At 41.6% G+C, this 26746-nt stretch overlaps 5 protein-coding genes across 7 annotated transcripts; 3 read left to right on the top strand and 2 right to left on the bottom strand.

Moving 5' to 3' along the window:
* Positions 1–8: 8 nt before the first annotated feature.
* LOC137938748 (uncharacterized) lies at positions 9–5801 on the bottom strand. The gene is made up of 7 exons (XM_068783775.1): positions 5712–5801; positions 5394–5614; positions 3504–3714; positions 3328–3413; positions 3077–3168; positions 2768–2982; positions 9–26 (listed from the first exon to the last, which is right to left on the bottom strand). Exons 1-7 carry the CDS (start codon positions 5799–5801, stop codon positions 9–11), a joined length of 933 nt encoding a protein of 310 aa, XP_068639876.1.
* A 981-nt stretch (positions 5802–6782) lies between these two features.
* Positions 6783–7584, bottom strand: LOC137938755 (photosystem II repair protein PSB27-H1, chloroplastic-like). Its single transcript, XM_068783788.1, has one exon. The coding sequence runs from the start codon at positions 7537–7539 to the stop codon at positions 7000–7002; it is 540 nt and encodes a 179-aa protein (XP_068639889.1). The 5' UTR covers positions 7540–7584; the 3' UTR covers positions 6783–6999.
* A 2454-nt stretch (positions 7585–10038) lies between these two features.
* LOC137938737 (NAC domain-containing protein 72-like) lies at positions 10039–11493 on the top strand. The gene is made up of 3 exons (XM_068783763.1): positions 10039–10210; positions 10381–10649; positions 10807–11493. Exons 1-3 carry the CDS (start codon positions 10039–10041, stop codon positions 11338–11340), a joined length of 975 nt encoding a protein of 324 aa, XP_068639864.1. The 3' UTR covers positions 11341–11493.
* Positions 11494–16079: 4586 nt separating this feature from the next.
* On the top strand, positions 16080–17930 carry LOC137938729 (NAC transcription factor 25-like). Its single transcript, XM_068783751.1, has 3 exons — positions 16080–16263; positions 16392–16705; positions 16865–17930. Exons 1-3 carry the CDS (start codon positions 16080–16082, stop codon positions 17417–17419), a joined length of 1053 nt encoding a protein of 350 aa, XP_068639852.1. The 3' UTR covers positions 17420–17930.
* Positions 17931–20818: 2888 nt separating this feature from the next.
* On the top strand, positions 20819–26271 carry LOC137938712 (probable protein phosphatase 2C 1). 3 transcript variants are annotated; one of them, XM_068783739.1, is made up of 6 exons: positions 20819–21213; positions 22563–23090; positions 23179–23532; positions 23628–23745; positions 23838–24061; positions 25620–26271. In XM_068783739.1, the coding sequence occupies exons 2-6, from the start codon at positions 22836–22838 to the stop codon at positions 26115–26117; spliced, it is 1449 nt and encodes a 482-aa protein (XP_068639840.1). In that variant the 5' UTR covers positions 20819–21213; positions 22563–22835; the 3' UTR covers positions 26118–26271. The 3 variants fall into 3 exon arrangements, with proteins under 3 accessions (XP_068639840.1, XP_068639823.1, XP_068639831.1); XM_068783722.1 differs by having other exon boundaries at positions 22557–23090; XM_068783730.1 differs by lacking the exon at positions 20819–21213 and adding an exon at positions 21713–22131 and having other exon boundaries at positions 22557–23090.
* The last annotated feature ends 475 nt before the right edge of the window (positions 26272–26746 follow it).

Below are 26746 nucleotides of genomic sequence, written 5' to 3'. Positions count from 1 at the left end.
GCGATGTGTTAAAAACTTGAGTGTAGCTTCTTAATTAATGGGGTCATAAAGCTAAACTGATCAGTCTGAGACATCGTGAAGTGAGGATGAAGACGAAGACGAAGACGAAGTTTTTTTGTTGGGACACTTTGGGTGGGTAAACAAATTTACATTTAGAAAGTCAAATAGGCTTTACTGACTGAATTCCTGACAACAATATACTAATATAGTTGTCATCCATCACCGAGCTTAAGAAAAAGACAAGAAGGCAAATAAAGGAAGACAAAGGGGAAAGTTGTCATGGTCTTGGATCTGTGGGAAGAGATTAAAAATTGGAAGCCCCACAGAAACCTCCCCTCCCCTTCCCTCCCCGTCTAAATACCCTCAGTTAAGTAATCTCAGTGCCGCTCTCAGTAGCAATAAAATAAAATAAAATAAAATAAAAACGGAACTTGAATCGAAAGCAAAGCCAAAGGAAAAAGATTAGCGGAGAGAAGATAGTAGCGGACCCAACAATAAGAAAATATTCAAGTGAGATGTAGTGAGAAGAAAAAAAAAAAAAAAGCGGGGGAGCTAATAAGGGGACTGACCTGGAGTTTGATGGGATGATTGACTGTCCCAAAGAAGGAGAGGGCTCCTCCGTCTGTATCTGTCGTGGAGATGGGAGGGTGATCAGACCGCAATTCCAACTCCATTTTATATAATTGCTACGAGCTTATAAGAGAACTCCCCCCGCCACCGGCCGAGAGGCGGAAGGGTTGGTGGGTACGGAGGCGGAGAGGGCAGGGAGTCGATGGAAGAGAGCTTTGTGAAAAATAAACACTCTCTTTAGGTTTTAATGTCCAAAAATTTGCAATGCTAAATTGGAGGGGAACGAGAAGAATGCTTTAAAGGTTGTTGAGGCACTCCAGGGGTCGGCGATAGGCGTGCCTTGTTATTACTTCACGTCCCCGCATCTGTAGCTCCCCTCTCCACCTCAGGCTGTTTTATGTTAACAACACAGCAACACTCTCTTACTCTTCCTTTTGTATAACGACTCCGATAAATGAAAGACTGATACTTGGAGCCCCTGGAGATCCGCTCAGATTTTGCATGGATTCTCTGCGCTCACGCGTGGAGCGGCCTTCTTAATTTCTCCCCCCTTTTTGTGTTTTTTTTTTCCCTATTTGTATTTCCAGTTCGACGAGACCCTAAAAAAAAAAAACTGCCGACCCTGACCCGGTTCACACCTTTATTCACTCCTTTCAATTTGCTTTAATTAACCAGCTGGCCATTAATAATATGTTGCCTATGGTGTGAAACCTTAGGAATTGAACATCTTTTCCTTCTCGAGTGATTTAAAAATTGAGACCACAGCTTGTAAGTATTAACCCACGCACCACCCAGCTTTGGTCCTACCCTATTTCAATGCATCTAACTCATGTAAGAGGATGAAAATATCTAAAACCCATTTTCTAAGAGTGAAATTTAACTAGCTAAAATTTTGATAAACTTATGGATAAACAAGGAAAAAGGAAGGATATAAATTTTGCAAAAAATATCAATATTAAACTAGGAAAAATACATCTATTGTTCTTTTTAAAGCTTTGCTATATTATTTTTAATAATTAATACATGTTATTTCATAAATATCTATCTATATTAAAGTAAGAAATGTTCATAATAAGAAAATTTAAAAATCGTAATTTAAACATGAATATAATATAAAAGCTTTATTCTTTTCTACTAAGTGTATTTAGGTATTTCTGATTAGTGTTGTTAGAACCGAACTGGTTCAACTCAATTGAACAGAAATTGGACCCTATTTTCAGTTCTCACATAACGAGAACAGTTTTTTTTTTTATATATAAAAAAAAAAAAGCCATAAATAATTGGCTGGTTAATTAGTCTAGTTTGAACTTGACCCAAATCGACTAGTTTGCTCCCGTTCAAGCATTTTCTTATGAAGAAATGGTGATTTGATTTTTATGACATTGATTTTAATCATTGATTCAAAGTAAAAAAAATAAAAATCTGTTAAATAAAGAGGTAAACAAAATATAGTTATAATTTATAGGAGTAGGACTAAATAAAATTGCTAATTGAGCTTTTGGATAGAAAAGTTGTTGAAATGAGGTCGTTTAGACTTATATGGGGTACAGAGGATTTGTTAATTCAAATGTATACTTGTTTCCTTATGAATGCAAATTAATAACTTTAATTTTATTTAAAACTGTAATTATCAGTTGATTCTTTGAGCCCATATACATTCATGTCACTTCTAAGTTAGCCATTTGAGATTTGATTAATCAAATGTGTGAGTCTAGTCTAATGTGTAATTGATGAGGAAAGCTTTAAAGATGCTAAGTTAATGTAAAAATTTTCTGTTTCTTCTTCTGCCCAACAGTAGACTTTGGCTAATATTGTCGTGCGGGTAAGCACATGCAGGCCCGAAACGAGAAGGAAAACAGCATAACCATGGGTCTCGAATTCAGATCAAATAATGCATTCCCTACTTAAAATATTGAAGCATGAATTAGGAAGCATTTGAGGTAACGATCAAGTTGAGATAGCTCAATCTCCCAAATCTGACCAAGTCCGAGGTTCCCTTAATTTGTATCGAAAAGGTCGAGACCATGTTATACGCATTATGCGTGCAGGTGCCCCCCACCCCTCAAGTGAAAAGCTCCGTAGTTCCCTCAGCCAATCGACTCCTCAATGGGCATACTCATGAGAAAATGCTCTGGCCATGGCAGGAAGAATAAAGAAGAGTCTGTGTTTGCCGCCCCTAGCCAAGGCGGATTCCCGCGAAGTAATTGAAGTCATGGTGCTGGACCCTAAGCTGCTTCAACCACGAGTCTGCCGCACTTAACAGTGAAACCAACCTTTCCTGGTCCCGACCATTTTCTCCCGGGATCCAAAGGCTCCCATGCAGTTTGTAGGTTGCCAGTCCAAACGGAGACAGAGCTATTCCCTCGCAGCACGCACTTCCTGGACTTCCGTAATTATCCTCATTCCTAACCTCTGCGCATCCACCCAATTTAATTTCGTGTCACAAATATTAACTCAATCAGATAAGCAAGCAAGGAATGGCAATATATTGAAACATCATACAAACCTTGGTACGAAGACGACAGGGTGTGATAGGTCAGGAAGCATGCAGACAAGTCCTTCACAGTTCTCCCTGTAGGAATGTGATAAATTGGATACCTGAGAAGATACTGTTTCACGTTAGACGTTTTCATTTTTCTACCGCTCCAGAGAAGATAACTAATTTAAAGCTTCGAGTTTTTTGGTGAGCTAGAGTGTCTCAGAGAGGACTTACTGTATATGCATTAATTGAAGTTACTAATAAAAAGAAAAGAGTACCATGCTACTGCCATCCAGCTTGCTGGTGAGAGATCAACACTCTTCAAAGTCTCGAGTCCAGGGAACTTTTGGGCTAACCCATGGATCTGGAAAAAAAGGCATTAACGTACTGTTGAGGACTTCGATAACACAGTAAAAAGCCACAGATAGTGATCAGAGAAGGAGTGAGAGCTTACCTTATCAGCTAGAGGCACTCTACAGTACGGAGCTGACCGTTCGAAGTATTGAAAATAAAGAAAGCCAAGTCTGTCGCTAAGATGCCGCCACAAGCTCTCTTGCTCCGTTGCCATGGTAAGATCCCACTTCCACTGCTTCTCACTCTCGCTCTCATCACTGGAGATATCACTATATGAGTCTCCCATTGCTTCACTTTCATCACCCAAGTTCCTGTTTATATAACACCGGATATTTTTTCTCACACTATATTTTGTAATGTGAGATAATTAAGAAAAGGATCTGAATCGTGATATAAACTAAATAGATATCTCGATCCTTCACCATATGTGATAAGTGAACATGAGCACGATTATATATGCGGTTCATATGTTGCTCTGTTATCTCTGAAACATCAATGTTTTCACTGATGACCATAGACCTCACATGAACAGTTACAGACAAGCCATGAAGCAAGTGTGGGTTTTGTTTTGAACACTAAAATGAATACGACATGTATAAATGCTAGCTATTGTTCCCATCAGAGATACAAACACAACACAGATTGATTATTTAACGCAAGGACTACATGCGAAAGAGCAAACGTGCTAGAGACAAGAAATTAACCAGATAGCCAGACGACAGAGGGCTTACTTCTCATCACAGCAAGAAATCGCTGTTTCTATATAATCGACAGGCGTGGTCAAGGAAACTAACTCTAACCCTCCACGAATCTGACATGAAAGTTGTGTTTAAATATAGCAGACTGTATATTTTGGATTTCTTAAGGAAGACTGAAATTTAAGCCAAGAAAGTCGTAGGGATGCTTCTCACACAGGAAGGTTTATCTTAGAAACAGGGACGATGGAACGAGACGTTTATCCAGAGTATCTGAGTTCTGACGACGACCCAAAGACTACAGTGCTTCCTGAGTACGAAGTAGACCGATGCCCAAAAAACTCAAACCAGAGGAAGAACTCCCTATGACCTTCGTTCCGCATCAACTTTAATCTGAAACGGAGAGGTTCATTCATGGAATGGAAATAAATTCAGAAAATTGATAAATTTGACAAGAATCAGGATTCTGGTCATGATTCCGAGTCTCAACTTAGAGACCATCGCCGGAATCAACTTGGGGAAAGCCGATCCGACGGTCCGTGCAAGTTGTAGATTCTGCGGGCCTCTTGAGACAGCTAGTTAAGTACGTATTTGGAGGAGCGGAGATCATTAAAGAAGCAGAAAGGCCATTGTATTTGTACCACGAAAACAGTTTGGCTGTTAAAAAAAAAAAAAAATCCGACCGGGTAAGCAACCACCAGAATTGTTGGGTTCGTAAAGGCCCTCCTCTCTCGTTGTCTTCGTAATACGTTCGCAAAAAGTGGATTTGGCTCCACAGTAGACGGAAAAGTCTGGCCTTTCCCCCCTCTTGTCGTCGTTTAATTAAACTTGGGTATTTGATGCTTGAAGCACGATGCAAGAAACGTACGTTCAGGTTCCTTTATTTTCAGTTCACGTTTGTCTTCGAAGACAAATCGATTCAAGACATCCAAGAATTACCTACTCACAGTGCAGGAACTCTCCTACCGCTCAATCTTAAGAATTGGTTGAGTTTTTGAAAATGGCAAATGAAAAAATGGCCAACATTTTCTGACCCCCGCATAAAATCGGTCAAAGACGAAGGCATTGCCAAGAATTAATCAACCAGGATGAGACAAGTCTCAAAATGTAAAACGTTTGCCTAATAATATGTTCTTCGAAAAGGTAGTTCATGCATGCAAAAGAGCTGCAACTTGTACGTATTCGTGTTAATCAGATAGATGGTTCTGAACTGCGGAAGCAACTAATGCAACTATACTACCCTCTTGAATGAAGGCAAGCATTAATATTGAAAAGCAAAAACTGAAGTCCGTTACCTGGAATTCGGCGAGTTTGCACTACTGGTAAAGATCTGCATCGCAGAAAGGTAGGGAACGTAGTATTGGATGACGGTTTCCTCGCCTTTTAAGAGGATTGGAACTCCAGCTCCATAAGCACTCCATTCATCGTAACAGGCCCAGAGATCATCTAATTTGAAGTATTCCACAGTTTCCCCTTCCCAAGGATGCCAAAGCCGATTCAAACTTCTCAAACTGGTCTGCGCGCCAAAGCCAATGAAGAAAATCCCTAATGTACTATTGGGTTTAAGACAAAACAACAAAGCCGGAAAGGAAAGCGAATTCAAGTAAACAGACCTCGGGAAGAAAATGGGACAGAACCGTCGGCGTTGTGCAGTTGAGGAAGCCTTCAAGGTTGGATTGCCTTGGCCCCCTCGGAAATGGCATCTTGAGAGAGAGGGGCCAGTAAAATCCAGGGAGTGCTTGGTTTTCTACAGAAAGAGGAGGGGCAGATGTATGGGACGTTTTTGCTATTTATAACTTAAGAGGAGGGGAGAGGAGGACAAAGCGGCCACAAAAATTCTATATTTTGCCAATGCCACTAACTAATTTCTTATGGTACCATTAATGCGACATCGTATAACGTAGAAGAGACGATTAATTAGAGATCAATTACCAGAAAATGCAGCCACCGCAGGGACAATCTGGAAGAACCTGTCCTAGAAAGAAAAAAGAATAAAAAACAGAACTGAAGGCTTTGAACAAACGACGGCAGCAAATTTCTGAGTTTAAAAATGTACTAAAATTGTAAATAAAAAAAAAAACTCTAAGAGATTAAAGGAAGTAAAATTTATAAAAACTTTATACCAAATTTTCTGTTCTTTATTTATGATGTGATATTGGACTGCTTCTGCTTCTTTAATGGGCATCATATTGGACTGCATCTTTAATGGGTAGCATTATCTGTTTGACATGGGTGATGTGTATTTTGGGGACAAATCTTGATTTTACGAGAGCAAGTTTGAACTGGATTCTGACAATACGAAAATAAGCACAATATCAATATTAAAAAGGTATTAGATTCATACATGAAAAGTTATCAAATTTAAGCGCACTTAAGCATTTGTATCACCAGACGACGGAATCCTAAGCAGGAGGTTACACTGGATTTATATTTTTTGTTTGGGTAATTATAAATTTGAGCTCGGATCCCCACCCACTCCCTCTCCTCTTTGGTCGACTGGAAATCCCTGAAACCTAGCTATGGACGACAATAAGATAGGTTAAATGGCCTTGAAGTGCGGAAAAGGTTTGAGCGGTGACGAGATCCACTAGGCTGTTCATATTTTCAGTGTTACAGAGTTTAAAGAACGCGCGAATGTTATTCTTTCCCTTGTGTAATTTACAGCGCCCATGCAATAGAACAAATTCGACACTGGAAACACAGGCACAAGTGCATATACTCTCTGATCATCTATCCGAAAATCCTCTCCACAGATTACCACTCTATGGCAAAGATCGCGAGAAGCGCCAATAGAAAGAAAAACAAGCACGAAGACAGAAAATTGTGAGGAAAAAAAAAAAAAAAAATCACTCTGGCCTTGGATGAAAACGAATTATCCAATGGAGTGGCTTGGATAATCTTCTATCTTCCCCGGAGCAGGGATTTCTCCGCAGTATCCATCTCTTCCAGGATCCTGGCCTTGCGTTTGGCAGGAATTGGAGCAGTCGGCCCAAAGCTGATGTAGTGACCAGATACGGCGTTGAGGGCAGAATACATATCCCGGAAAGAGGCCCGAGCGAGCAAGGCCTTCTCCTTACGGTACTTGGCCACCCAAGAGTTGGAAGACTCTCGCAAGTCAGCAACCGCGGAAGCAACGTTTGGGTCCGATTTGTCCATGTTGACGGTGCCTCGTACCTTATTGATAACTTCCTCCGTCTCCTTTACGTATTCCTCATCGGATGATGCCAATGCCGGACGACTGATCGGGAAGAGAAACGACGACATCCCACTGAGAATAATGGAGGATCTAACAAATTCTCGACGCCCACTTCCATTCAAAGCGGAAGCCTGCCGGGGTACCGTATCGGCACGCGCCCTGATGACGGAGGTGGTAGATTTTGATAAGATGAAGGCGGCTGGCTTGGAGGTGGAGTTGGGGGTTAAAAGAGAGGGAGAGGCCATGCCTTTGTTCGGTTTCTTGGTGGATGCAGGAGGCAGCAACAAGAGATTTGTGGAACAACAGAGGGGAGAAGAAAAAAGGGGCAAGTCCATGATGCCACGTGGGCTTATCGTCTTATCCGGTATCACAGAGTGGGAGTCCAATGAAATCGCGACACATGTTTCCAGAGCGACCTCCACGACCACGAGAGAGTTGAGATTTCCTAAAAATAAACAGATAAAAAATTTGGAGTGGGTTTGGGCAAGTCTGCCACGATAGAAAAAGAATTTTACTTGTTTTAGAGGTTGTATAAATTTGTTGTTTCAACTGCGAGCCTGAGCCATATATCGGATCTCTCCAAAGGCTTCTTCTGTTTAATCAGAGTCACAAGTATTTGTCCTACACAGTGTAATCAGACTACTGGACTTAAGAGTTCCCTTCTCGTCGGTCTTTTGACTTCGAATCTAGACGAAGCACTCTATTTGGTTGAACCCGATTTAGGTTAGGTTTCGATTTGATTACCACCAACTGTTTTATTTATGCCTCCATTTGGGGATGTAGTTTCACTATAAAAATTTAAATGAGTAATTCAAATGATTTTTAGAGAGCATTGGCAAAAAGGTTTTTGTTATACCATATTAGATTTAATCGCGTTACACTAAATTGTCTAAACATGCACGTACAGAACATGTGACCTGACGCACCTTTCATCGAGTCGAGTCCATCTCATTTCCTATTATATACTTTGACTTGTACTTGCAATATTTTTCATCAAATTCTTATTCTTTAAAGCCTGATAATGAGAAGAAAAAAAAATATTATTAGTCGCCAAAGGTGGTCGGGCTTTGACGAGTCATCCCCGGGAGGCATGGTCACATAGCAAGAATTTAGAATGGATTTGGCATACATTGGTTTTGGGTTGGGGTTTAAAACCTGAACCTGATCTCAAAACCCGAACCCATAAAAACAAGTAATGAATTCGGAATTTCCCATGGTTTATTTTATCATTCATTTGTTTTTTAAAATATTAATTTTTAAATATAAAAAAGATTTATAATGTATAAAAATTCTATTTTATAACATAAAATAACCAACAATAAAAGAATATCCAAAGAAATTAAGGTAATTATATCCTTTTATAGATAATTTATTTTTAAAGGTAAAAGAGTTCTTAAAATTGAGTCTAGGTTTTCCCCAATCCCGTGTCATAGGGTGGTAGATGGGAGAAACCCCGATTTTTCAGTGTTTTTGGGATAAGGTTAGGTTTCGTGTTTGACAGAACCAATCATAGATGAAGCTTTAGCTTTTGAAGCCATCTATGTTACACGTATCCAACTGTCCTTTAATGGAAAATTTTGAAATTACAAAAAACGATACAAAAGGGGGATACTTGATATAAATAGAAGAAAGAAAAAAATGAACTTACATAATATAAGAAAAGAGGGACTTGAAGAGTCCAACAATGACTCTACATGAATTAAAGTTTGATGATAGATATTTCCTACCAATTAAGAAATAATTAAGTTTTTAGTGGAAGAGAACATTTTTATAATCTTAAAAAATGTAAGTTTGTATTATTTGATTTTCAACAAGCAAATATATGTTTTTTTTATTAGTTTCAATTGTCCATTTATTTTTTTTAAAATTACTTATGGGTAGAACAGGTAATTAGGTAAATGATCAAAAACAAAATAAATTAAATTTTAACACACTTAATTGATCCAATCGATGGTATCATGTAGGGGATCAATAATGAAGTGAATTGGTGTTTGAAAATGGGGCTGCCAAGTCTAGGTTTATGGCTTAAATTTCAAGTGCAAGAAGTATATATGGAAGAAACTGAGAGGTCGTGCATGCTCGAGTTGACGCAATACATAATCTGATTTGATATTGAATTAGCTGAATAAATAATTTTTTAAAGTATAAATTGACCCAAATCCAGGCAAGGAAACGCGACAAGGGAAGAAAGGTTGCGGTGGAGGTGGGGCGGGGGCAAGTCTTCGGTCAGCGCTAACTTGCCGACGTCTTATTATATCGTGCGCAATCAATCGAGGAGAAGAGGGCCCAGCTCTGGTTGCTAACGTACCAAAATGATTTGGTCTTCCAGAAACATCCTCTGGCCATGCCTGTAGGTTTGACACGTTTGAGTAGCGTTTGGTAGAGCATCATCAGGTGTCAGTCGGCCCGATCTTCACCTTTTTTTTCTGGGAGGTTCATGCATTCTCGGATAAGCTCAAACCCTCTCTTACTTGCGACAAAACCATCCCCACCCCCCGCAACGATAACGTCCAAACCTTCTTCACCTCCACCAGTCCACGTGTCGATACCTTCTCCACTTTCCTAAAGCGGATCCTTTTACCGTCCGTACTTATCTCCGCTTTGGCTCTCTATATATAAATTGCTCATGCCCGTGAAGACACAAAAACCTTCTTTCTACTAAATTCAATCGAGCCTCATTTTTAGGCTTGCTTTCGACTTTCCAATTCCTCCGCCGCTCCTGCTGCTCTTCCCCATACTCCAAGATGGAAGCCGACCCCATTTCACAGCTCTCCTTACCGCCGGGATTCCGATTTTTCCCCACCGACGAAGAGCTTTTAGTGCATTACCTCTGCCGCAAAGCCGCCGGCCATCATTTCTCTCTGCAATTGATCGGAGAGCTCGATCTCTATAAGTTCGATCCATGGGTACTTCCCGGTAAGATTTTTTTTTCTTTTTTTCTTTTTTCCTTTTGTTTGTTTTTTTTTTCTTTTTTATGCCGTATTGTTCATGAATTGCCCAGAACTGGATTTATTTTCTTCAGGAAGATCACGGGTATAATATAATATATTGAGGAGTACTCACATGCGCTTCAATTTGCTTCTCAGGAAAAGCTCTGTTTGGCGAGAAAGAATGGTACTTTTTCACTCCCAGAGATCGGAAATATCCCAATGGCTCTCGACCCAACAGAGTCGCCGGTTCAGGCTACTGGAAGGCAACCGGCACCGATAAGGTGATAACAGCACAAGGAAGGAAGGTTGGGATCAAGAAAGCTCTCGTCTTTTACGTCGGCAAAGCTCCCAAAGGCAATAAGACCAACTGGATTATGCATGAGTACCGCCTCGGTGATTCTACCCGTAAAAAAGGATCCATCAGGGTAAGCAAATTCATGAGGAAATTCCTCCCGTATAATTTTACTAGCTTATATATATATTCGTCATATTGTTTATTGTTTAAAATTTTCCCAACACATATTATATGGATAATTTCAAACGAAAAATAGACTAACTTTTTCTTAATTTAAACTCTCTCAGTTAGACGACTGGGTCCTGTGCCGGATTTACAAGAAGAACTCGGGATTGGAAAAGTCTAGCGGTTCCGTCAAAGAGAACTGCAATAATGTCTTGACTTCATCGGCCAATCTTGAAGACGTACTGAAATCACTCCCAGCAATTGACGAAAGATTTTTCTCTCTTCCACGAGTGAATTCATTGAAATTTCTGCAAGAGGTAGACCATCACTATTTTCAAAATTTGGGCGGCGCCGGAAAGCTGGACTGGTTAGGTCAAAACACGACAGAATTCGGTCTGCCAAACACTCAAGCGGTTCACGGGTTCGGTGCGGTGCCGTCCATCTCCCTCTGCCAAGTGGGATCTCCTTCGGACGTGCTGGGTGACTCCTCCATAGAAGAGGAGGTCGAGAGTGTGGTCTATCAGCGGCAGCACGTGGACAACTTCACCTTCCTTTCTCCAACACAGCAGGAGCAGAAAACAACCCACCCTAATTTGTGGCTAGACTCCTTTTCGAGTGGTTATCCTACTACTACCGGAGCGTGTCAGCTCTGGTAATCAATCGGCAGGCGCGAACGTAAACAAAGGAACAGGGGACGAGCCGATGTCATTCTCAAAGCAAGCTTGATTAGAGATCGATTCTTTGTGCCTTGGCTTTCCGGGGCCACTGGTTATATAAGTGTTTAAACTGGGAATTATTAATGTTGCTCTTCGCGGTTTTTGATCGACGGGCACCGACCCAGTTTAGACCATTCAATCTTTCTGTGCACAGTTAGTGGCTACCCACTCGGTTTACACGCCATTTACAGACAGAATTAATGGACTAACTCGGCCGTAGATAGGAAGAAGAGAATTAATTGATTGTTACGCTTGGTCTCATGGAGCGTTCACGCCGAGAAGAAGTTTTACTGTACCAAAATTGCAAAGATAGATCAAGTTTCGTTCTTTACCTGTAATTTGTACTGAGCTTTACGAATTTATACATGATAAACGAATAACTGGTGAGTAAAAAAATTAAGAAATTAAGGAGTGCCTGTTGAGTATCCTAATGTTACTAGTTGTTAGTGTGTCCGCCTCTCTATAATTTGCACATATTTACGTTTCTCACTCCCGATTGTCATGTATGTATTTAGCGTAAAACTAAGGTTGTAAGAAATGAAATAAGATATTATAAATAAGGGATGAAGGATGAACCAAGGCATGAGTTTCACAGATGAATCTCAGTGCTCCGGTTGCCACTTTACGCGTGGCGTGGGTGGCAAATGAGAGTGGACTGGCGGAGTCCTTTGCCTTCTGCCGTCTCTTTCCTGTAAACGCACGCGCTTACGTCAATCCTAGAATACTCCCACGTGGCACGGTTATTCGATTCTAGTGTTCAACCCTCGTGCGGTTTCCGACCACGTCTGCCATTCTTCACCTCTATCCGCTTCACCCATACTTCTTCAGAGTTTTTTATTATGAAACTCTGAGCTCTTTTATTTTAAAATTTTTAAACAAACCAATAAGCGCACTCAATATTTCGTTCCAGTACTTTTTTGTCCATTCAATATTCTCACATGCGTTGTTGCTTTATTGCAGCAGGAGAGATTAAACACTTTTGACCATGAACTGGGAGGCACTTGGAAGAATCAGTCCACCAGCTTGCACTTTGGTTGAAGCTACATTCAGGTTAATGAAGCAAGACAAACCAACTCTTAAAACAACGGCCTTCAAGATTTTGTAAAACCTCGTATGCCCTTGGGGTCATGATCTTCGGCGGACGGTAGAGCAGAGGAAGGAAATTGCACGAACAAATTTATCCCACGAGAAAGACGAAGTACTTGTAGATCGTGAAAGCTTGGATGAATTGGTATTAACAGACAAGGTTTTTTTTTTTTTTTGTCTACGGATTCTGTATTTCTTCCTCAAGAAACCCAGTCAGGTTTGTCAAACATGCGATTACATTTTGTAGCTGTAACGAAGTCTATACGTTATGTTGCCATGGCCCATGATGTTTGAAGTGATTGAGATGGCACATAGAAGATAGATCCAAGATGAGATGCAAAACTTATCAGGAGAGATCAGCAAGGAGAGTTAGGCATAAGAAGGAAAGCATATGCCGTCAAAGCAAGAAGGAAGGCATGAGTCTTCCAGTAATGGGGATGGAGAATGGGAGAAAGGGCATCCATAGAAATTAGGTCCAATGCATGCTCGAATTGGGATTAATTACAAGAAAGCAGCCTACTCTTTAATCATCTCACCATGGCTTCGAAAAATGGAGCCACGATATATGGTTGAAAGTGGAAAGCCTGTAAAACCTGCCAATTACTAGTCCAATTTCTGACTTAAAAGCGAGTGAGCAGACTGCGGTAATGTGAAGACTTAAAGATATCAAATAGGAGGGGTCGAATAAATCCGAGGTTCTGAGATGGGTTTCCGTTAAGTATGTACTTTTATTCTTCTTAATCCTCTCGAGATGTCGCCCTTGTTATCTTTTTGGCTTTGCCCATAAGGTAGGTCCCGTAAATAGGAAATGTTTAGTAGACCATGGGCTTAAATGGATTCTAATTGTAACTCCAGAAACGAATTAATTTCCGGACCCGACATTATTCAATCCTCACAAATTTCAAAACTACAGTCACACCTGCCCCCCTTATACTTGATTAAATGCTCCAAAGTACCAAGTTACAAGTTCCCACCCTTGCTTGAGTGGGTTTTGCAGATCAAGGACAGTCGACTGAATAGAGAAAAAATTGGTGGCCAAAAATGGAGGGGAGGACGCTGGTTGGTTGATCCGGTCATGCTAGCTGTAAACTTCAATTCGACCAAGCTAAAGATTTTCTACATAAAAAAAACCAGTAGAGATGCCTACAATATTGCCGGAGATATTCTTAACAAAAAATAAAAAATAAAAAATCCTCGAGCCTTCACAGCGAAGCCAGTTACGTCGACTGGGGCTCTGCTCCCGTAGCCTTGCCGCCGCCGCCTTGCCCGATGTCCTCGTCGGTGTCCATCTTCACTATCGCCGCTATCGCCGAACTCGCTCTCCCCACGTCTTCGTCACCGCCGCACCTAGTCCCTCCCCCCATACATCGCCTTCTCTGCTGCTCATCGTCGTCGACAACCGCAGCCACCATCATCGACCACCCCGAGCTAGCCGACATCACCCAAAGCTCTTCCCCTCCGACGCGTCTCGGCAGAACCGAGATACCTAAGTTTAGGGGGAAAATAATTTTCCCCCTTCAACGCCCCATCTCACACAACATAATATTATTTATTCTTAATTTTTCACATACCGTATATGTACGTAGCTTTCACGGATTGGACATCGGTATGGAAAGAGTAGATGAGGAAGTTTTGTCACCAATAGTAAGGGACCGGTCGAACTGTATCTAGTGGGGATACAGTGTACGTACTTTTGTCAGGATGATCTTATTACACCGGTGAATAAAGAGAGTTTTTTTCAAGATTCACACGGGCACATATGAGATAAGATATGATAAGGATGGACGATGTGAAGTAGTATCTCCATCCGAATCCCCATCGAACCACAGGAGGCAGACACAACAGTATTGACACGAGAACCTTATAAATCGTTCTAATTTCTCACCCTGCATTCTGGAGATGATACCTGGCCTGCTACTGGGTAACTATTCCTCTCTAAAAACCTCCTATCTCTAATCTCCATCCAGGCAACGACTCAGAAATTTGCACTGATTCTTATGACTACTCAAGAGGAACGGAAAGAAATTAATAATTAGTTTTCTGTGCTCCGTTTTTTTTCACCATTTTCATCATCTTTTTCCTTTTTGCAAAAGATGGCCTGCCCACTAATTACTGAAGCTTCTTGGACTGATAACAAACAACTCCGGCTTTCCTCCTTTTTTTTTTTTTTTTCCCATCTTTTTCAACTACGTGCTACTCAGCCTCACTCTTGCTCCCGGCTTGAAAGTACCTCATTGAAATGGACAAAATCGAGGACGTTAATTAGCTCGCTATTCATGAATTTGATCAGTACCCGATTCATCCCTCTCTTCTTCAGTTTTCACATCCCAGTAGTGGAAATGGTTGACTCAGTGGCATGAGATAACCAGGTCTCCATTGAAGAGAGCAAGGTAACTTTTCGACATGAAATCTAGCTATCTGCCAAATAACTTACGTGTTCGTACGTGCAGAGAATGAAAGTACAGGGGAAGATTCCCCCGGTTAGTCTGTCAAACCTGGACTGGCCGGCAAATCCCACCTAGTACATGTAAACGTCAAACGGAGTCGTTCCATCGATGATACTCATGAAGACCTTTGTGTAAAGGCAGAGCTGTGATTCTTTGATTTGATGGCGGACGCAGTGTGGTGTCTACAAGGTGGCAGCCACTCCTGGTTGTCTCTCCATGATGTTACCAATATTAAGCATGGAAAATTTCTCCCTAAATCCCTCCAATTAAGCCGTCCTTAAGCCAATCGGACGATTTAAACGAACTGCTCTAGGGTCTGCATTTCTCGATGTGAATTTTCAAGGTATAATATTAAAAGTATCATTTATAAGGTTGGCGGGTGGAGGGAGACACTTGCACCAACATATCACGGGGAAGAAATTAGATCATATGTTACTTGTGGTCGTGAGTTTAGATATTTTTGAAGACGAGGATATCACCCACGACAATTTGGCGGGCACCCACGTTCAGAGATCTCAACTCGTTCCAGAAACCAGACCAATGGTTTATAACGCACGCACGAGTTGGTTGCTTATGTATTTATAACCAACCAGGAGCAACCATTACTTGATTTCTCGCGAGATAGAGATAATTAGGCGGGCCGTGTGAGCTGCTTGGACTCACCCTCGGTTTTTTAGGAAGGACTGTTGGCACGGATCAAGAGAATCCACACCCCGACCCACTTGGTTTGAACCAACCAACAGGCAACAGGGCCAAACCTTCTGGTTCCTACAGACACGTGTCTTCCTCATGTTTCTCTGAAAAAACACGTTTTACACGCGTCGCAAGATGTCCGGTGGTTGTTCGGTGTGGTAGCGGCTTCTGCGGATTCGGAGTCGCCCTTCCCCCCGCCACCGTCATCAATACCTCCCTTGCCCCATAACCGTTTTAAAGCAAACCCGCACATGCGCTTCCTTTCTTCTTTCCTCTCTCTCTCTCTCTCTCTCTCTCTCTCTCTTCCCGTTTTTTCTCTTTTCTCTTATAAAATGAGAAATTGTACTTGCGCTTTCTTTCATTTATCAAATAAAACCACCTCCCTCCTTCCTCCTGCCAATATCATTCGCTCCTCCTGATACTCGCTCGACAAAGGAAGAAGCAAGTTATACTATGGAGAGCACCGATTCGTCTTCGAGCTCGCACCAGCCACATCTCCCCCCAGGCTTCCGATTCCACCCAACTGATGAAGAGTTGGTCGTCCACTACCTCAAGAAGAAGGCTTCTTCAGCCCCTCTTCCCGTCACCATCATCGCTGAGGTTGATCTCTACAAGTTCGATCCCTGGGAGCTTCCAGGTACACAACTCTTATCCTGCTTCCGTCCGTCTCCGACCCACCCCTATCTTTTCCTGGACGGCCTTTTGATCTTCTTCTTTTTCTTCAGTTTCTCAATTAGTTAGTTCAAGGTTAATAACTTTCTGCAGGCAAGGCTACCTTCGGGGAACAAGAATGGTATTTCTTTAGTCCAAGAGACCGAAAGTATCCAAACGGAGCGAGACCTAACCGTGCAGCCACCTCGGGATACTGGAAGGCCACCGGCACAGACAAGCCCATCTTGACCGCCGCTGGGAATCAGAAAGTCGGAGTCAAGAAGGCTTTGGTCTTCTACGGAGGTAGGCCTCCTAAAGGTGTCAAAACTAATTGGATCATGCACGAGTATCGACTTACCGATAGCGGAGGCGGCGGCAGCAAGACCATTCTCTCCACCACTGACATGTCCAAGAAGACCTCTCTCAGGGTAACTATCTAACATACTGGATTTTGCTTGCTTTCGGAGAATCGGAATCTACACCGCCAAAATATAAATATATGCCATATACAGTTTAATAATTCGTGATCATCACTGCCATAATTAATTCTGTTTGTCTCTTCTTCCTTCCATCATTATATATGGCAGCTCGACGATTGGGTCTTGTGCCGGATATACAAGAAGAACAACTCCCATAGGCCCCTGGAGGGTGATAAGACCGATGATTGCATGGACCAAATGATTGCTGCATCTCTTCCCCGAATCGGAGGAGAGGGGCTATCACAACTAATGCAGAAACCTAGCTACGGACCCGTGCTCGACGGCGACGAGAACTTCTTCCAAGGGTTGCTAGCTTCTGACGAAGGCATCCACACCGCTTCGACATCCCAAATCGGAGGGAGCTCCTCGTCCACGGTATCCAAGTCCGAGCTCTCGCCGGTCCCGCATGCCGGACGCCTCCCACTCAAGCGGGCACTCGCCTCTCCCCACTGGCAGTCGGAGAGTGGATTCCAGACGCCCTCAGGCAAAAGGTTGAACACCAGCAGCGACACATCTGTCGGCGGTGGCACCAACTCCTTCACCACCCTGCTCAGCCAAGTCCCTCAGCCTGCAGCTCCTTTCCATCACACGCTTCTCGGGAACACCGGTGACGGTATTTTCCGGCAACCGTACCAGCTGTCCGGCATCAACTGGGGCGCTTGAAATCTGATCAGACAGGCGTGGATATCCATTGGTATTGTTATATATCATTTTATACGCAATCACTGCATTAGACTACAGAAATGTTACTGACGTCCTAACGCCTGATCTACGCTATCGATATGCTGTAAAAGATTAAACAAGAAACAAGGATGATGACGATGATGCATCGAGTCGAGATGGACGTCAGGAAGTTGAAGATTTTAAGTACTGCCGACGCGTTGGACGCCCGTTATCTGTAGGTCTAAGGTGTCACGTAGCATGAAAACGGAAAGAGAAAAGAGTCCGATGGAACTGTTTCGGTTTCGAGCAATTTGAGGTTAGGCGGTGACTACTCAGAAGGAGAAGGAAGAAATACATGATTTCTTGTATATCACACTCACCATAATATTCTGATTCAGTTATTTCTACTGCACAGGTTAATATTATTGATGCTATGAAAAAACCGTAAGATCTTCACCTCGTGCTTGCTTGCTTGCTAAGAGGTCTTAAGGCGATCAGCTAATTAGGAGACCGTGGGGATCCTTGTGTATGTATGTATTCAAGGAAATTTAAATGTGGAATTGCTTACGACAAGTTTGATATGATCTGGTGCTCGCGTTTAATTTCCAATATCTTGTTCATCATTTTTCATGAGATAATTCTTGTTATTGTTCTTGTTGTTATCTCGTTATTATTATAAAAAAAAAAAGATAAAAAGAGTAACATAAACGAGAAGTGATTAATAGGAGCCAGTCGCCGAGGGGAAGTGCTATAATTAGCTGAAGAAGGTATTTATTCGAAGCATGGATTCCGATATTGAACGTAGTGGATGAAAGGGCGTATGTGGGTAGTGGAAGGCAAATACGTGTTAAGGTGAGAGTGGAAGAGGGTTTGATGTGAAGGATGGGTTTTCCAGGTTACTGGAAATGGATAAAATTGCAAGGTGGTGGTGGAGAAGAGATGATGCTTCCAGAGCAGTCTCATTACTGTGAATTGATCCATTCTTGCTTTTCCTTATCTCCTCCCTCACGATCAATCACAACAACCTTTGTTATTATCTCCAAATTGGAGATATTTGTGGGCGTCATTTTCTCCCAGTGAGTGATTAGACGTGACAAAAGTATATTCCAATCCATAAGTATCCCCCCCTGCACCCCATGTCATACATGTTGACAGCTCCTGTTTCTGGGCCCAAACCATCACCAACCCTATGGAATCCGGCTCATACTGGATTGAAATTTTGAAGGAGAGCCGCCCCCCGTCCCCCCCCCCCCCCCCCCCACCTTCGCATCCCTTGCCTCTCTCAAGAAAGCGGACAAACAATTTTTTTGCAAACGCTTCAAATCATTGGCTCCTACTTAATGGGGGGTTAGTCCACAATGAAGCGGAAATAAAGTAAAAAATTGAATTGAAGTGAGATGAATTGCTTCCACTTCAACTCATGTTTGGGTGTTAGTATAGACGAGTTCAAGTGGCTGGAAAACAGATTCCAGTGTTAGTGCCCCCAAATGAAAAATATGATATAAAAAAGAGAATAAGTAACATTTTATAATATACTTAAATAGAATATATACGTAAACATATAATTAACAAAAATAAGCGTGATTATTACATTTATAAGTGATTTAACGTGTAGTATTAGAATATATTAATATATTAATTAATGAAAAATTATATTATATTACTTAATGATTATAATTTATTATAAATTAAAACAATAATTATAGTTTAATTAATTATAAAAATTGGATAATTAAACCAATTAATGATTATAGTTTATTATAAATTAATATACTAATTACATGTGACTAGAATAAATTATTTAAAATAAATAAAAAAGTTAAAAATAACATAAGTGAATATAATAAATAAATAAATTATTCTGTAATAACATAAGATATAGTTTAACATTAAAACTCATTATTTTAATAAAAATAAATAAATAAATTAATTTATCAATAACATAATATACATTTTAAATATTATTAATTAATAATATATTAACAAAAAATGAAAAACTAATGGTTTAATTAATTGGATAATTAAACCAATTATGACGATGTTTAATTTTTCCTAACTTAGGAAAAATTAAATATCATCTTCGTCTTCCTCTGGGGCGATCTTGGCAACGGCGACGGCAGCGGGCAACGGCGATGGTGACGGGCAACGGCGACGGAGGCGACGCTCCGACGGTGCGCCGAGAGGGAGAAAATAGGGAGGCCGAGGGGCTCTGGCCTCCCGTGCTCTGCGACGGAGGTCGAGAGAGGGAGGAAGGAAGGCCGACAGGGGGGGGCGCGGAAAGAGAGGGAGGCTGAGGGGCTCTGCGGCGGAGGTGGGGGCAGAGGGAGGACGGTCAACGGGGGTGGGGGTAGAGGGAGGAAAAAAATCGCGGAGGGGGGAAGAGAGGGAGGCCGAGGGGGCTCTGCGTTTGGAGAGGCTGACGAGAGGGAGAACAGAATAGTAGGGGAAGGGGGGAAGAAAACAACGCGTGTCGCGCATGGAAAGTTGATGATTCGCAAAATAGGTAGGAAACAACTTTCCCCCGTTTTTGCCTGAGCGAATGAAATAGTGTTATCTCACTTCAATTCAAGTCATTCTGGACTAACGCCATAAGTGGGATGAACTAGGTAATGCGGGGGGAATTCATTCCACTTCATTGTGGACTAACCCCCCCTAAAAAGAAGATCACCCTCGAAATCATCTTTTGAAAGAGCTCACCTCCACCCTCTGCAAGAAAACTCAAAGAAGTGCTCCTCCGGCTCGGAATCGGTCGATTCTCCCACCCTGCATCTGCATTCAACGCTACCAGAACAGTATCGTTGCCACTAACTAAAAACAAAGAGCCGCTTGGGCCGCTTCGCAGAGTGAGAGAATGATGTTGAGGTACGACATAATAGTATGCAACTATGAGCCTAGATTTTTCTTTTGAACATGGGCATGGGCCTCTAACAACTTAAGCGGTGAGGGCTGTGGCGGGCACCCGAGAACCATGGATCGTGGAATAGAGTAAAAGGGCAGGAGCCGCAATCCACGAACGGCCAGAGGTCCGTTCGGACTTTTAATTTAAAAGCACCCTCGGCCCCATACTCACATTCGAGATCGCAGAGATCACGATAAAATTTTTAAAAAGAAAAAGAAACCTTGATGATCTATCTTTTGCATGTGCCACGTGGTCCCGCCCCCTCTTGTTTGAATTGCATTCCCATCATTTGCCTCCTACCACCGATCTCCTCTGCTTGCTGTATTACTCTTCTTTTATAGACAATTTTCTTGCAGGTCCTCAAATTTATTATAATTTCGATCCAGTCCCCATTTCCGTAGCTAAGTTCATAGGGAAGAACACACTCCACTGCGTTCACACACCCCCAAGAGCTTAACACCAAGACGAAGGAGAATCATTCGAGGGATTTGTATTTAATTATTCAGAAAGCGACTACGGAACTAATATTAGCCGACGACAAGGGATTTCACGCTTTTAATTCTTTCGCAAGTCCTTCCCTTGCCCTTTACATTTAATGCGGCTCTATTAATGTGTGCGGTCTTCCGTTGCTGCTCCTCCTCCCACTCTCTCTCCGGCTCCGAGGGCAACAACAGCCAGCCATTTGCCCAGCGGCAACCCTCTTTTTCTTCCGTTCAGTTGCATGCACATTTTCTCTCTCTATCGAGTACCCTCTTTGAGTCTCCAGTCCATCTTAATTTTCGACCAAACCATTTGCTTTTTTCGTCCTCTTCTTTACACAAGAGGGCCTAGTCTCTGGATCTTCCGAAGATTTGTACATTGGGGATCGGGAATCCGTGGTTTGGAACTAGAAGAGGTAGCGATTTCGACTTTTAGTTGCCGGTTTATTGCTTTCCTTTGCTTTATTGTACACATCAGAGTAGATCATTTCGAACTTCTCGGTCGCTTTCCTCTTTCTTTTACTCTTCTCTTTTCTCATGCGAGTACTCTGCTTTCTGACCTACTGCTGTTTTACCATTTTCATTGTCTGTTTTTGTTTCTGGTAAATGCCATCAATTTTTTTTCTTGTATCAAACGAAAATGGTTTCTTTGCTTTCCTGCTATCTTTCACATGATAAATTATGCTTTTTTTTTTTTTCCTTAAAAAAAGTTTTTAGTTCTTAGTTGCAAGATACATTGCGTTCCTCCTTTGTGTTTTGGTTTTTATCTTTTCATGTTTATTATGGTGGCTTTTGTTATTTTTCAGCCTATCTGTTTTGGAGCTTTTACTATTTTTTGTTCATTCACGGAATTATTGCTTTCGGCTACTGTACCTGGTGTTGTTGATTCCTTTAAATCTGGTGCTCCTAGCTTTGCCAACAATCCAGTGGTTTAGTTTGGTCTTGTAAACTCTGCACGTTACCTTTACCAAGGATTTCCGTTGGAGTGTAATCCGGTTTGATGCATTTTTCATTGCTGCTAACAGTTCTCATCTTCTTAAGTCGAAATGTATAAATCTTACTGGAATGAGCTTGCCTTCGCTTTCAATACTGATCGTTTTGAATCGAGAGGGAAATAACAAATGTACAAGCCATCGTGAGTAAAGCCTCCTTTCCTCTCTCATGCATCCTTTGCCATCGTTGGATCGTTTTGGATTGAAGAACTGCGACAAGCTCTGCTGATCTTCTGGTTATACCAAGTACTTGTTTGTCCTGTTCGCGTTCTCATTTCGGTGTTCTTCAATCTAGGAGTTATCGATGTCTCGTGGACGTTCGCTCCTTGTCCCGCCAAATAAGTATTTGCGATGACACCCCCTTTCTGTTCCTCGAATTTAAAATTTGCATTTTGCTTAGAACAAACGTTATGTGTCTTTGCCATTTCCGTTTTCTTTTATTTCAGTTCAAGTTTATGCAAATCATTTATACGATTTGGCTACCGGTGCGCTTTTATCCATTCTTCAATATCGGCAGGATCTGCCCGAGATAAAAGGGATACCTATTGGATCGGCTCATCATCGAACCTTTGCCCACATTGTTTTTGTTTCTGCAAATCCTAACGAAATGTTCAGCTTTCTGCTGTTCTTGTTTTAATCAGTTTCAGACACTGCCACCTCTTTTTGCCCGATGTTTTCAATTGAAGATTTGCGTAGTCGAATAAACAAATCTTTTCCTATTCGGCTCTCATAGTGACTTCTTTATCTCTTCACGTTTTGTGTGCTAGATCCAGGTTATGGTGACATAATTAAGTCCCAAGATGCTCCTACTCTAAACTCGTTAACTAGGCCCGAAGCCATTGGCGGCATGCAAGAAGAGGACTCTTTGACTTCGTTGAGAAGGAGAACCCAGGGGGGACCAACAAGCTTTCTCTTCTAAGATGTCATGAGATTTGGGTTCAGCTCGTATTGCCAAAGGAAGAAGAGTTCATCTCTCACCTTACGCTTTTTTTTTTTTTTTGTCTTTTGCTGAATGGAGGGGAGAAATTCCGGATACGAATGAACAAATGGGATCTTGTATATCAGTCGGTAGTTATAGTAGCGATGACAGTGATGGAGGAAGGACTTCATCTTCTCGTCAATTTCGACTCTGTGGGGGTAGAAGAAAAACCAGATTGTTCTCAAACGAACAGGTTATCAGCTTGCAGCATCTGACGTCAGTATGTAATCGAATCCTTACAAATGGCCAAAGCAGGACCTCATGTGTTTTTACACAGCAAGGGCGAAAGGGCATTAACCAAGATGCCATGGTTGTGTGGGAAGTATGTCTAGCTGTTCTAGTAAGACGCTCTGTCCTTTACTTGAAATCAGTCTCTTGCTCAAATTGATTCACACCACCGTTATTTGTAGGATTATGATGACGAAGATTCGATATTTTGTGGTGTCTTTGATGGTCATGGACCCCATGGCCACCTTGTAGCCAGGAAGGTGAGAGATGCTTTGCCACTGAAGCTGCTATTGTCTAAGCGATCTCACAACTTAAGGGCAAACAAGGAGGTCACTACTTGTTTCAAGAAAAAGGTGGACATGGAATCCAGAGAACATGTGGCTTCTGCAAAGGACAGCATATCCGAGGACCCACTGCTGCACATGTGGAGAAATGCTTTCCTTAAATCATTCAAAGCCATGGACAAGGACTTGAGGTCTCATCCCGCCGTGGATTGCTTTTGCAGTGGTAGTACGGCTGTTACATTGGTTAAACAGGCGAGGCGCAAACACTCTCTCTCTCTCTCTCTCTCCATGCTTCTGTTCCTCATTTTTCAAATTTCTTTTGTTTATCTTCTTTTTGCTATTTTCAGGGATCCAATCTTTTCATTGGAAACATTGGTGATTCACGGGCTGTCCTAGGATCCAGGGGCAGTGGTGAATCAATGGTTGCGGTACAGTTGACTGTTGATCTAAAGCCTGATCTCCCCCGTATGTATCATTGACTTCGAAGACTAATGATTACTACTCTGGATGAGTTACTCTGCTCTTCAACTCAATCTGCTACTTTGACTTTCTTCCAGGGGAAGCTGAAAGGATTAAAAAATGCAGAGGCAGGGTTTTTGCTCTTCAAGATGAACCAGAAGTTCAAAGAGTTTGGTTGCCATTTGATGATGCCCCTGGACTAGCAATGGCAAGGGCTTTTGGAGATTTTTGTTTAAAGGACTACGGGGTGATATCGATACCTGAATTCTCTCACAGGGTACTCACTGAGAAGGATCAGTTCGTTGTACTAGCATCTGATGGGGTAAGTGACTTCTTGTAAACTGGTCCTCTTTTTACAATGGAACAGGAAAACTCACATGTGCCACATTTTTATTTGATTAATGGTTGTCCTGTACCTGTAAAAATATTTTTGATAAAAATATTCTAAGCATTTCAATCTGAGTATCTGCTTGAAACACTTTTTTTTTCATTATATTAGCATCATCAAGAGAAACGTTAAAGTGGAAATATTAAAAACAAAAGGGCCTTATGTTAGTGGTATAATATAGTACATGAGATAATTAAAAGCTCTGTAGTCATTGGCACTTCTGGGCTAAATTTTACTCGATCTCATTAGAAGCTGTTTAATCAAGAGGCATGAGTTTTGCTCTTTAGAGTGATTTGGAGCTGTCAGATGGTGTTTGACCTTCTAAACTGAGTACTGGAGAAAAGAATATCTCGTCATTGCCAGTCCTATCCCAACCTTGTTGGTGCAGGCTACTTCAGTGTCAACTTGTGTGCACATTTACTAGTTGACGTGCTGGATTGATTTTCTGCTAGTGTTTCATTGAAGTGCATAACATTTTGGCCTGTCTTTATTTCTTCTTGCTGCTCTCTGATGTATTTGTTGTTAATTTCATATCTTATAGATTTTCTTCAGTCCCTCCTTAACCTTCTCGTATCTGTGATCCTTTTGTTCTATTTATGGTGTTTATACACTACCGAACTATTCTTCCTAATGTTTCACCTATCTGACAGGTGGCTTGTAGGCTTGGGCCTTCTTGCCTTTCAATGTATGCCTCTGCACCTTAGATGTTAAACTCCACTCCATGTCCATTATTTATCCTATGTGCTACATTCATCTTGAGCTCCTACTCCTAAATGATCAAACCCAGGATTTAGAAAAATGCCAATTTAGGATAGGTCATTTGGAAAAATGTCTATTTAGGATAGGTTGGTCCTGGATCAACATAGGAGGCAGCTGCAGCTTTTCAATGTTTGCCTCCTGTGTAGCACTGCAGTTGTCTGGCGTCCAGCATTTATCTGTGTCACATTCTTGTCAATCTCCTTTCCTTTTAAATGATTAGCCTAGCAATAGAAGTCTACGTGTGGTATGGGCTGCCTCTCAATCTACTTCACGAGCATTCTTAAAATCACAGGTTATACCTCTTTTATTCAATCTTAGATCTACTAACAAAAACGAAGACAAGACTGAAATTAGTCAAACCAACAGTTCTATCTAAGCTCTACATATCCCTTTATCTTACTTCAAGCTTGGGGTTGGAACCTTTCCTCCGAACCTGTTGTTTTCGTGCTCATTCTTTTTCTCCCTTTTATGGTAGTTGCTGTTTAGAATTGTTCTTTGTGCATTGGAGGAAACCGGTTATTAGAGGCATGTGTTTTTAAGCCCTTAATAATACTTATTTCAAAATACAAATAGGTAACTTAATTCATTGTTTGACCTTTGAAAGAAACAGGTAATGGTGCATAAAGCTTCATAAACTTTTCATTGCCTGGCGGCAGTGGTACCTCCAGATGTCACCATGCCGGATTTTCTGTCTTATGAGCATACAGGCTAAAATTTGAAGAATTTGTTTCAGGTCTGGGATGTTTTGAGCAATGAAGAAGTGGTGGATATTGTATCAACAGCACCCAGCCGATCCTCAGTTGCAAGGGTGCTTGTTGATGCCGCTGTTCATGAATGGAAACTGAAGTACCCAACCTCAAAGATAGATGATTGTGCTGTGGTCTGTATGTACTTAGATGGGAAAATGGACTCAGAATCTGATACCGAAGAGCCTCTGAGTGTCTCCACTGCTACCAATCACATGTATCATTGCCAGTCTCAGGCAAAGGAGTTGGACGATGGTAATTGTGATCAGCTGAACCTTGAACCTTGTCTGCAGAGAAATTTCACTGTCAGGTCAGCATCAGACAGTAGCGACCCCAATAACAGTCGAATGCCTCTGGTGGTTTCAGCGGAAGAAGATACAGTATTGAAGAATGAAGATCAACAGTGGTCTGGTTTGGAAGGCGTGACACGTGTGAATTCTCTTGTCCAGTTGCCAAGGTTCTCGGAAGAGAGACCCAAAGCCTGATCGACATATTGTTCTGTAAGAGCGATGGGTACATGGATTTTGTTGTAAATCGCTGTGATCGGGTAGTTTCAAACTTCTGATCTATTATGAGCAGCGGAAGATTATCTGAACGCCTTTAATCCTGCTATAAAAAGATGATGCCTGTTGTTCACTTGATGTTCTGTGCTATTTCCTAAAGAGCGCTATTGAGGATTAGCGTAGAAATTACTGGCCTAAAAAGGCTTTCTATCATCATGGTTGTGCATATAGGTTGTCATCTTTAAGGTTTGAAAATTATTTGAAATAGGATAATCCTATGGTTGTGTCAAAATATGGAGGGTAAACCAGTGAATTAACTGTAATATTCTGCAAAAGAAAGAGCGTTTGCAGGTTGAAGAGTTCAAGAATTGCTCTTCTGGAGAGTGCCATTTTACTCGATTTATTCCAGTGTATGAAAAACTACTTGTAAGATCCAATTTGCAGTTAAATACAGTCCATTTCAACTCCAGAAACCAACTTTTTTGTTTTTGTCAAAGAGTCAAGCTCATTGGAGAAGCTGAACTCGTTTAATAATAATATCTCATGTACCAGAACCGACATATCATTTTTCAGCCTTCCTGTCGTTGATTGACATTGGTTGACTTTTGATC

Source organism: Aristolochia californica, unplaced genomic scaffold, assembly GCF_029961685.1.
Source record: "Aristolochia californica isolate CCGP_79_NKW_82.1479 unplaced genomic scaffold, dmAriCali1.0.hap1 SCAF_10, whole genome shotgun sequence".
Taxonomy (NCBI): Eukaryota; Viridiplantae; Streptophyta; class Magnoliopsida; order Piperales; family Aristolochiaceae; genus Aristolochia; species Aristolochia californica.
Note: the sequence above shows the minus strand (reverse complement) of the source record. Positions and strands in the feature narration are given on the sequence as shown.

Bases quoted from the DNA above. Each gene is read 5' to 3' on its own strand.
- LOC137938748 (XM_068783775.1), bottom strand. From the start codon at position 5,801: ATGCCATTTCCGAGGGGGCCAAGGCAATCCAACCTTGAAGGCTTCCTC. The intron at 5,615-5,711 runs GTCTGTTTACTT...TTTGGCGCGCAG, and splicing joins TGTCCCATTTTCTTCCCGAG to ACCAGTTTGAGAAGTTTGAA. The intron at 3,414-3,503 runs GTAAGCTCTCAC...CTTTTTTTCCAG, and splicing joins GAGTGCCTCTAGCTGATAAG to ATCCATGGGTTAGCCCAAAA.
- LOC137938755 (XM_068783788.1), bottom strand. From the start codon at position 7,539: ATGGCCTCTCCCTCTCTTTTAACCCCCAACTCCACCTCCAAGCCAGCC.
- LOC137938737 (XM_068783763.1), top strand. From the start codon at position 10,039: ATGGAAGCCGACCCCATTTCACAGCTCTCCTTACCGCCGGGATTCCGA. The intron at 10,211-10,380 runs GTAAGATTTTTT...TTTGCTTCTCAG, and splicing joins CGATCCATGGGTACTTCCCG to GAAAAGCTCTGTTTGGCGAG. The intron at 10,650-10,806 runs GTAAGCAAATTC...AAACTCTCTCAG, and splicing joins GTAAAAAAGGATCCATCAGG to TTAGACGACTGGGTCCTGTG.
- LOC137938729 (XM_068783751.1), top strand. From the start codon at position 16,080: ATGGAGAGCACCGATTCGTCTTCGAGCTCGCACCAGCCACATCTCCCC. The intron at 16,264-16,391 runs GTACACAACTCT...AACTTTCTGCAG, and splicing joins CGATCCCTGGGAGCTTCCAG to GCAAGGCTACCTTCGGGGAA. The intron at 16,706-16,864 runs GTAACTATCTAA...TATATATGGCAG, and splicing joins CCAAGAAGACCTCTCTCAGG to CTCGACGATTGGGTCTTGTG.
- LOC137938712 (XM_068783739.1), top strand. From the start codon at position 22,836: ATGGGATCTTGTATATCAGTCGGTAGTTATAGTAGCGATGACAGTGAT. The intron at 23,533-23,627 runs GCGAGGCGCAAA...TGCTATTTTCAG, and splicing joins CTGTTACATTGGTTAAACAG to GGATCCAATCTTTTCATTGG. The intron at 23,746-23,837 runs GTATGTATCATT...ACTTTCTTCCAG, and splicing joins TCTAAAGCCTGATCTCCCCC to GGGAAGCTGAAAGGATTAAA.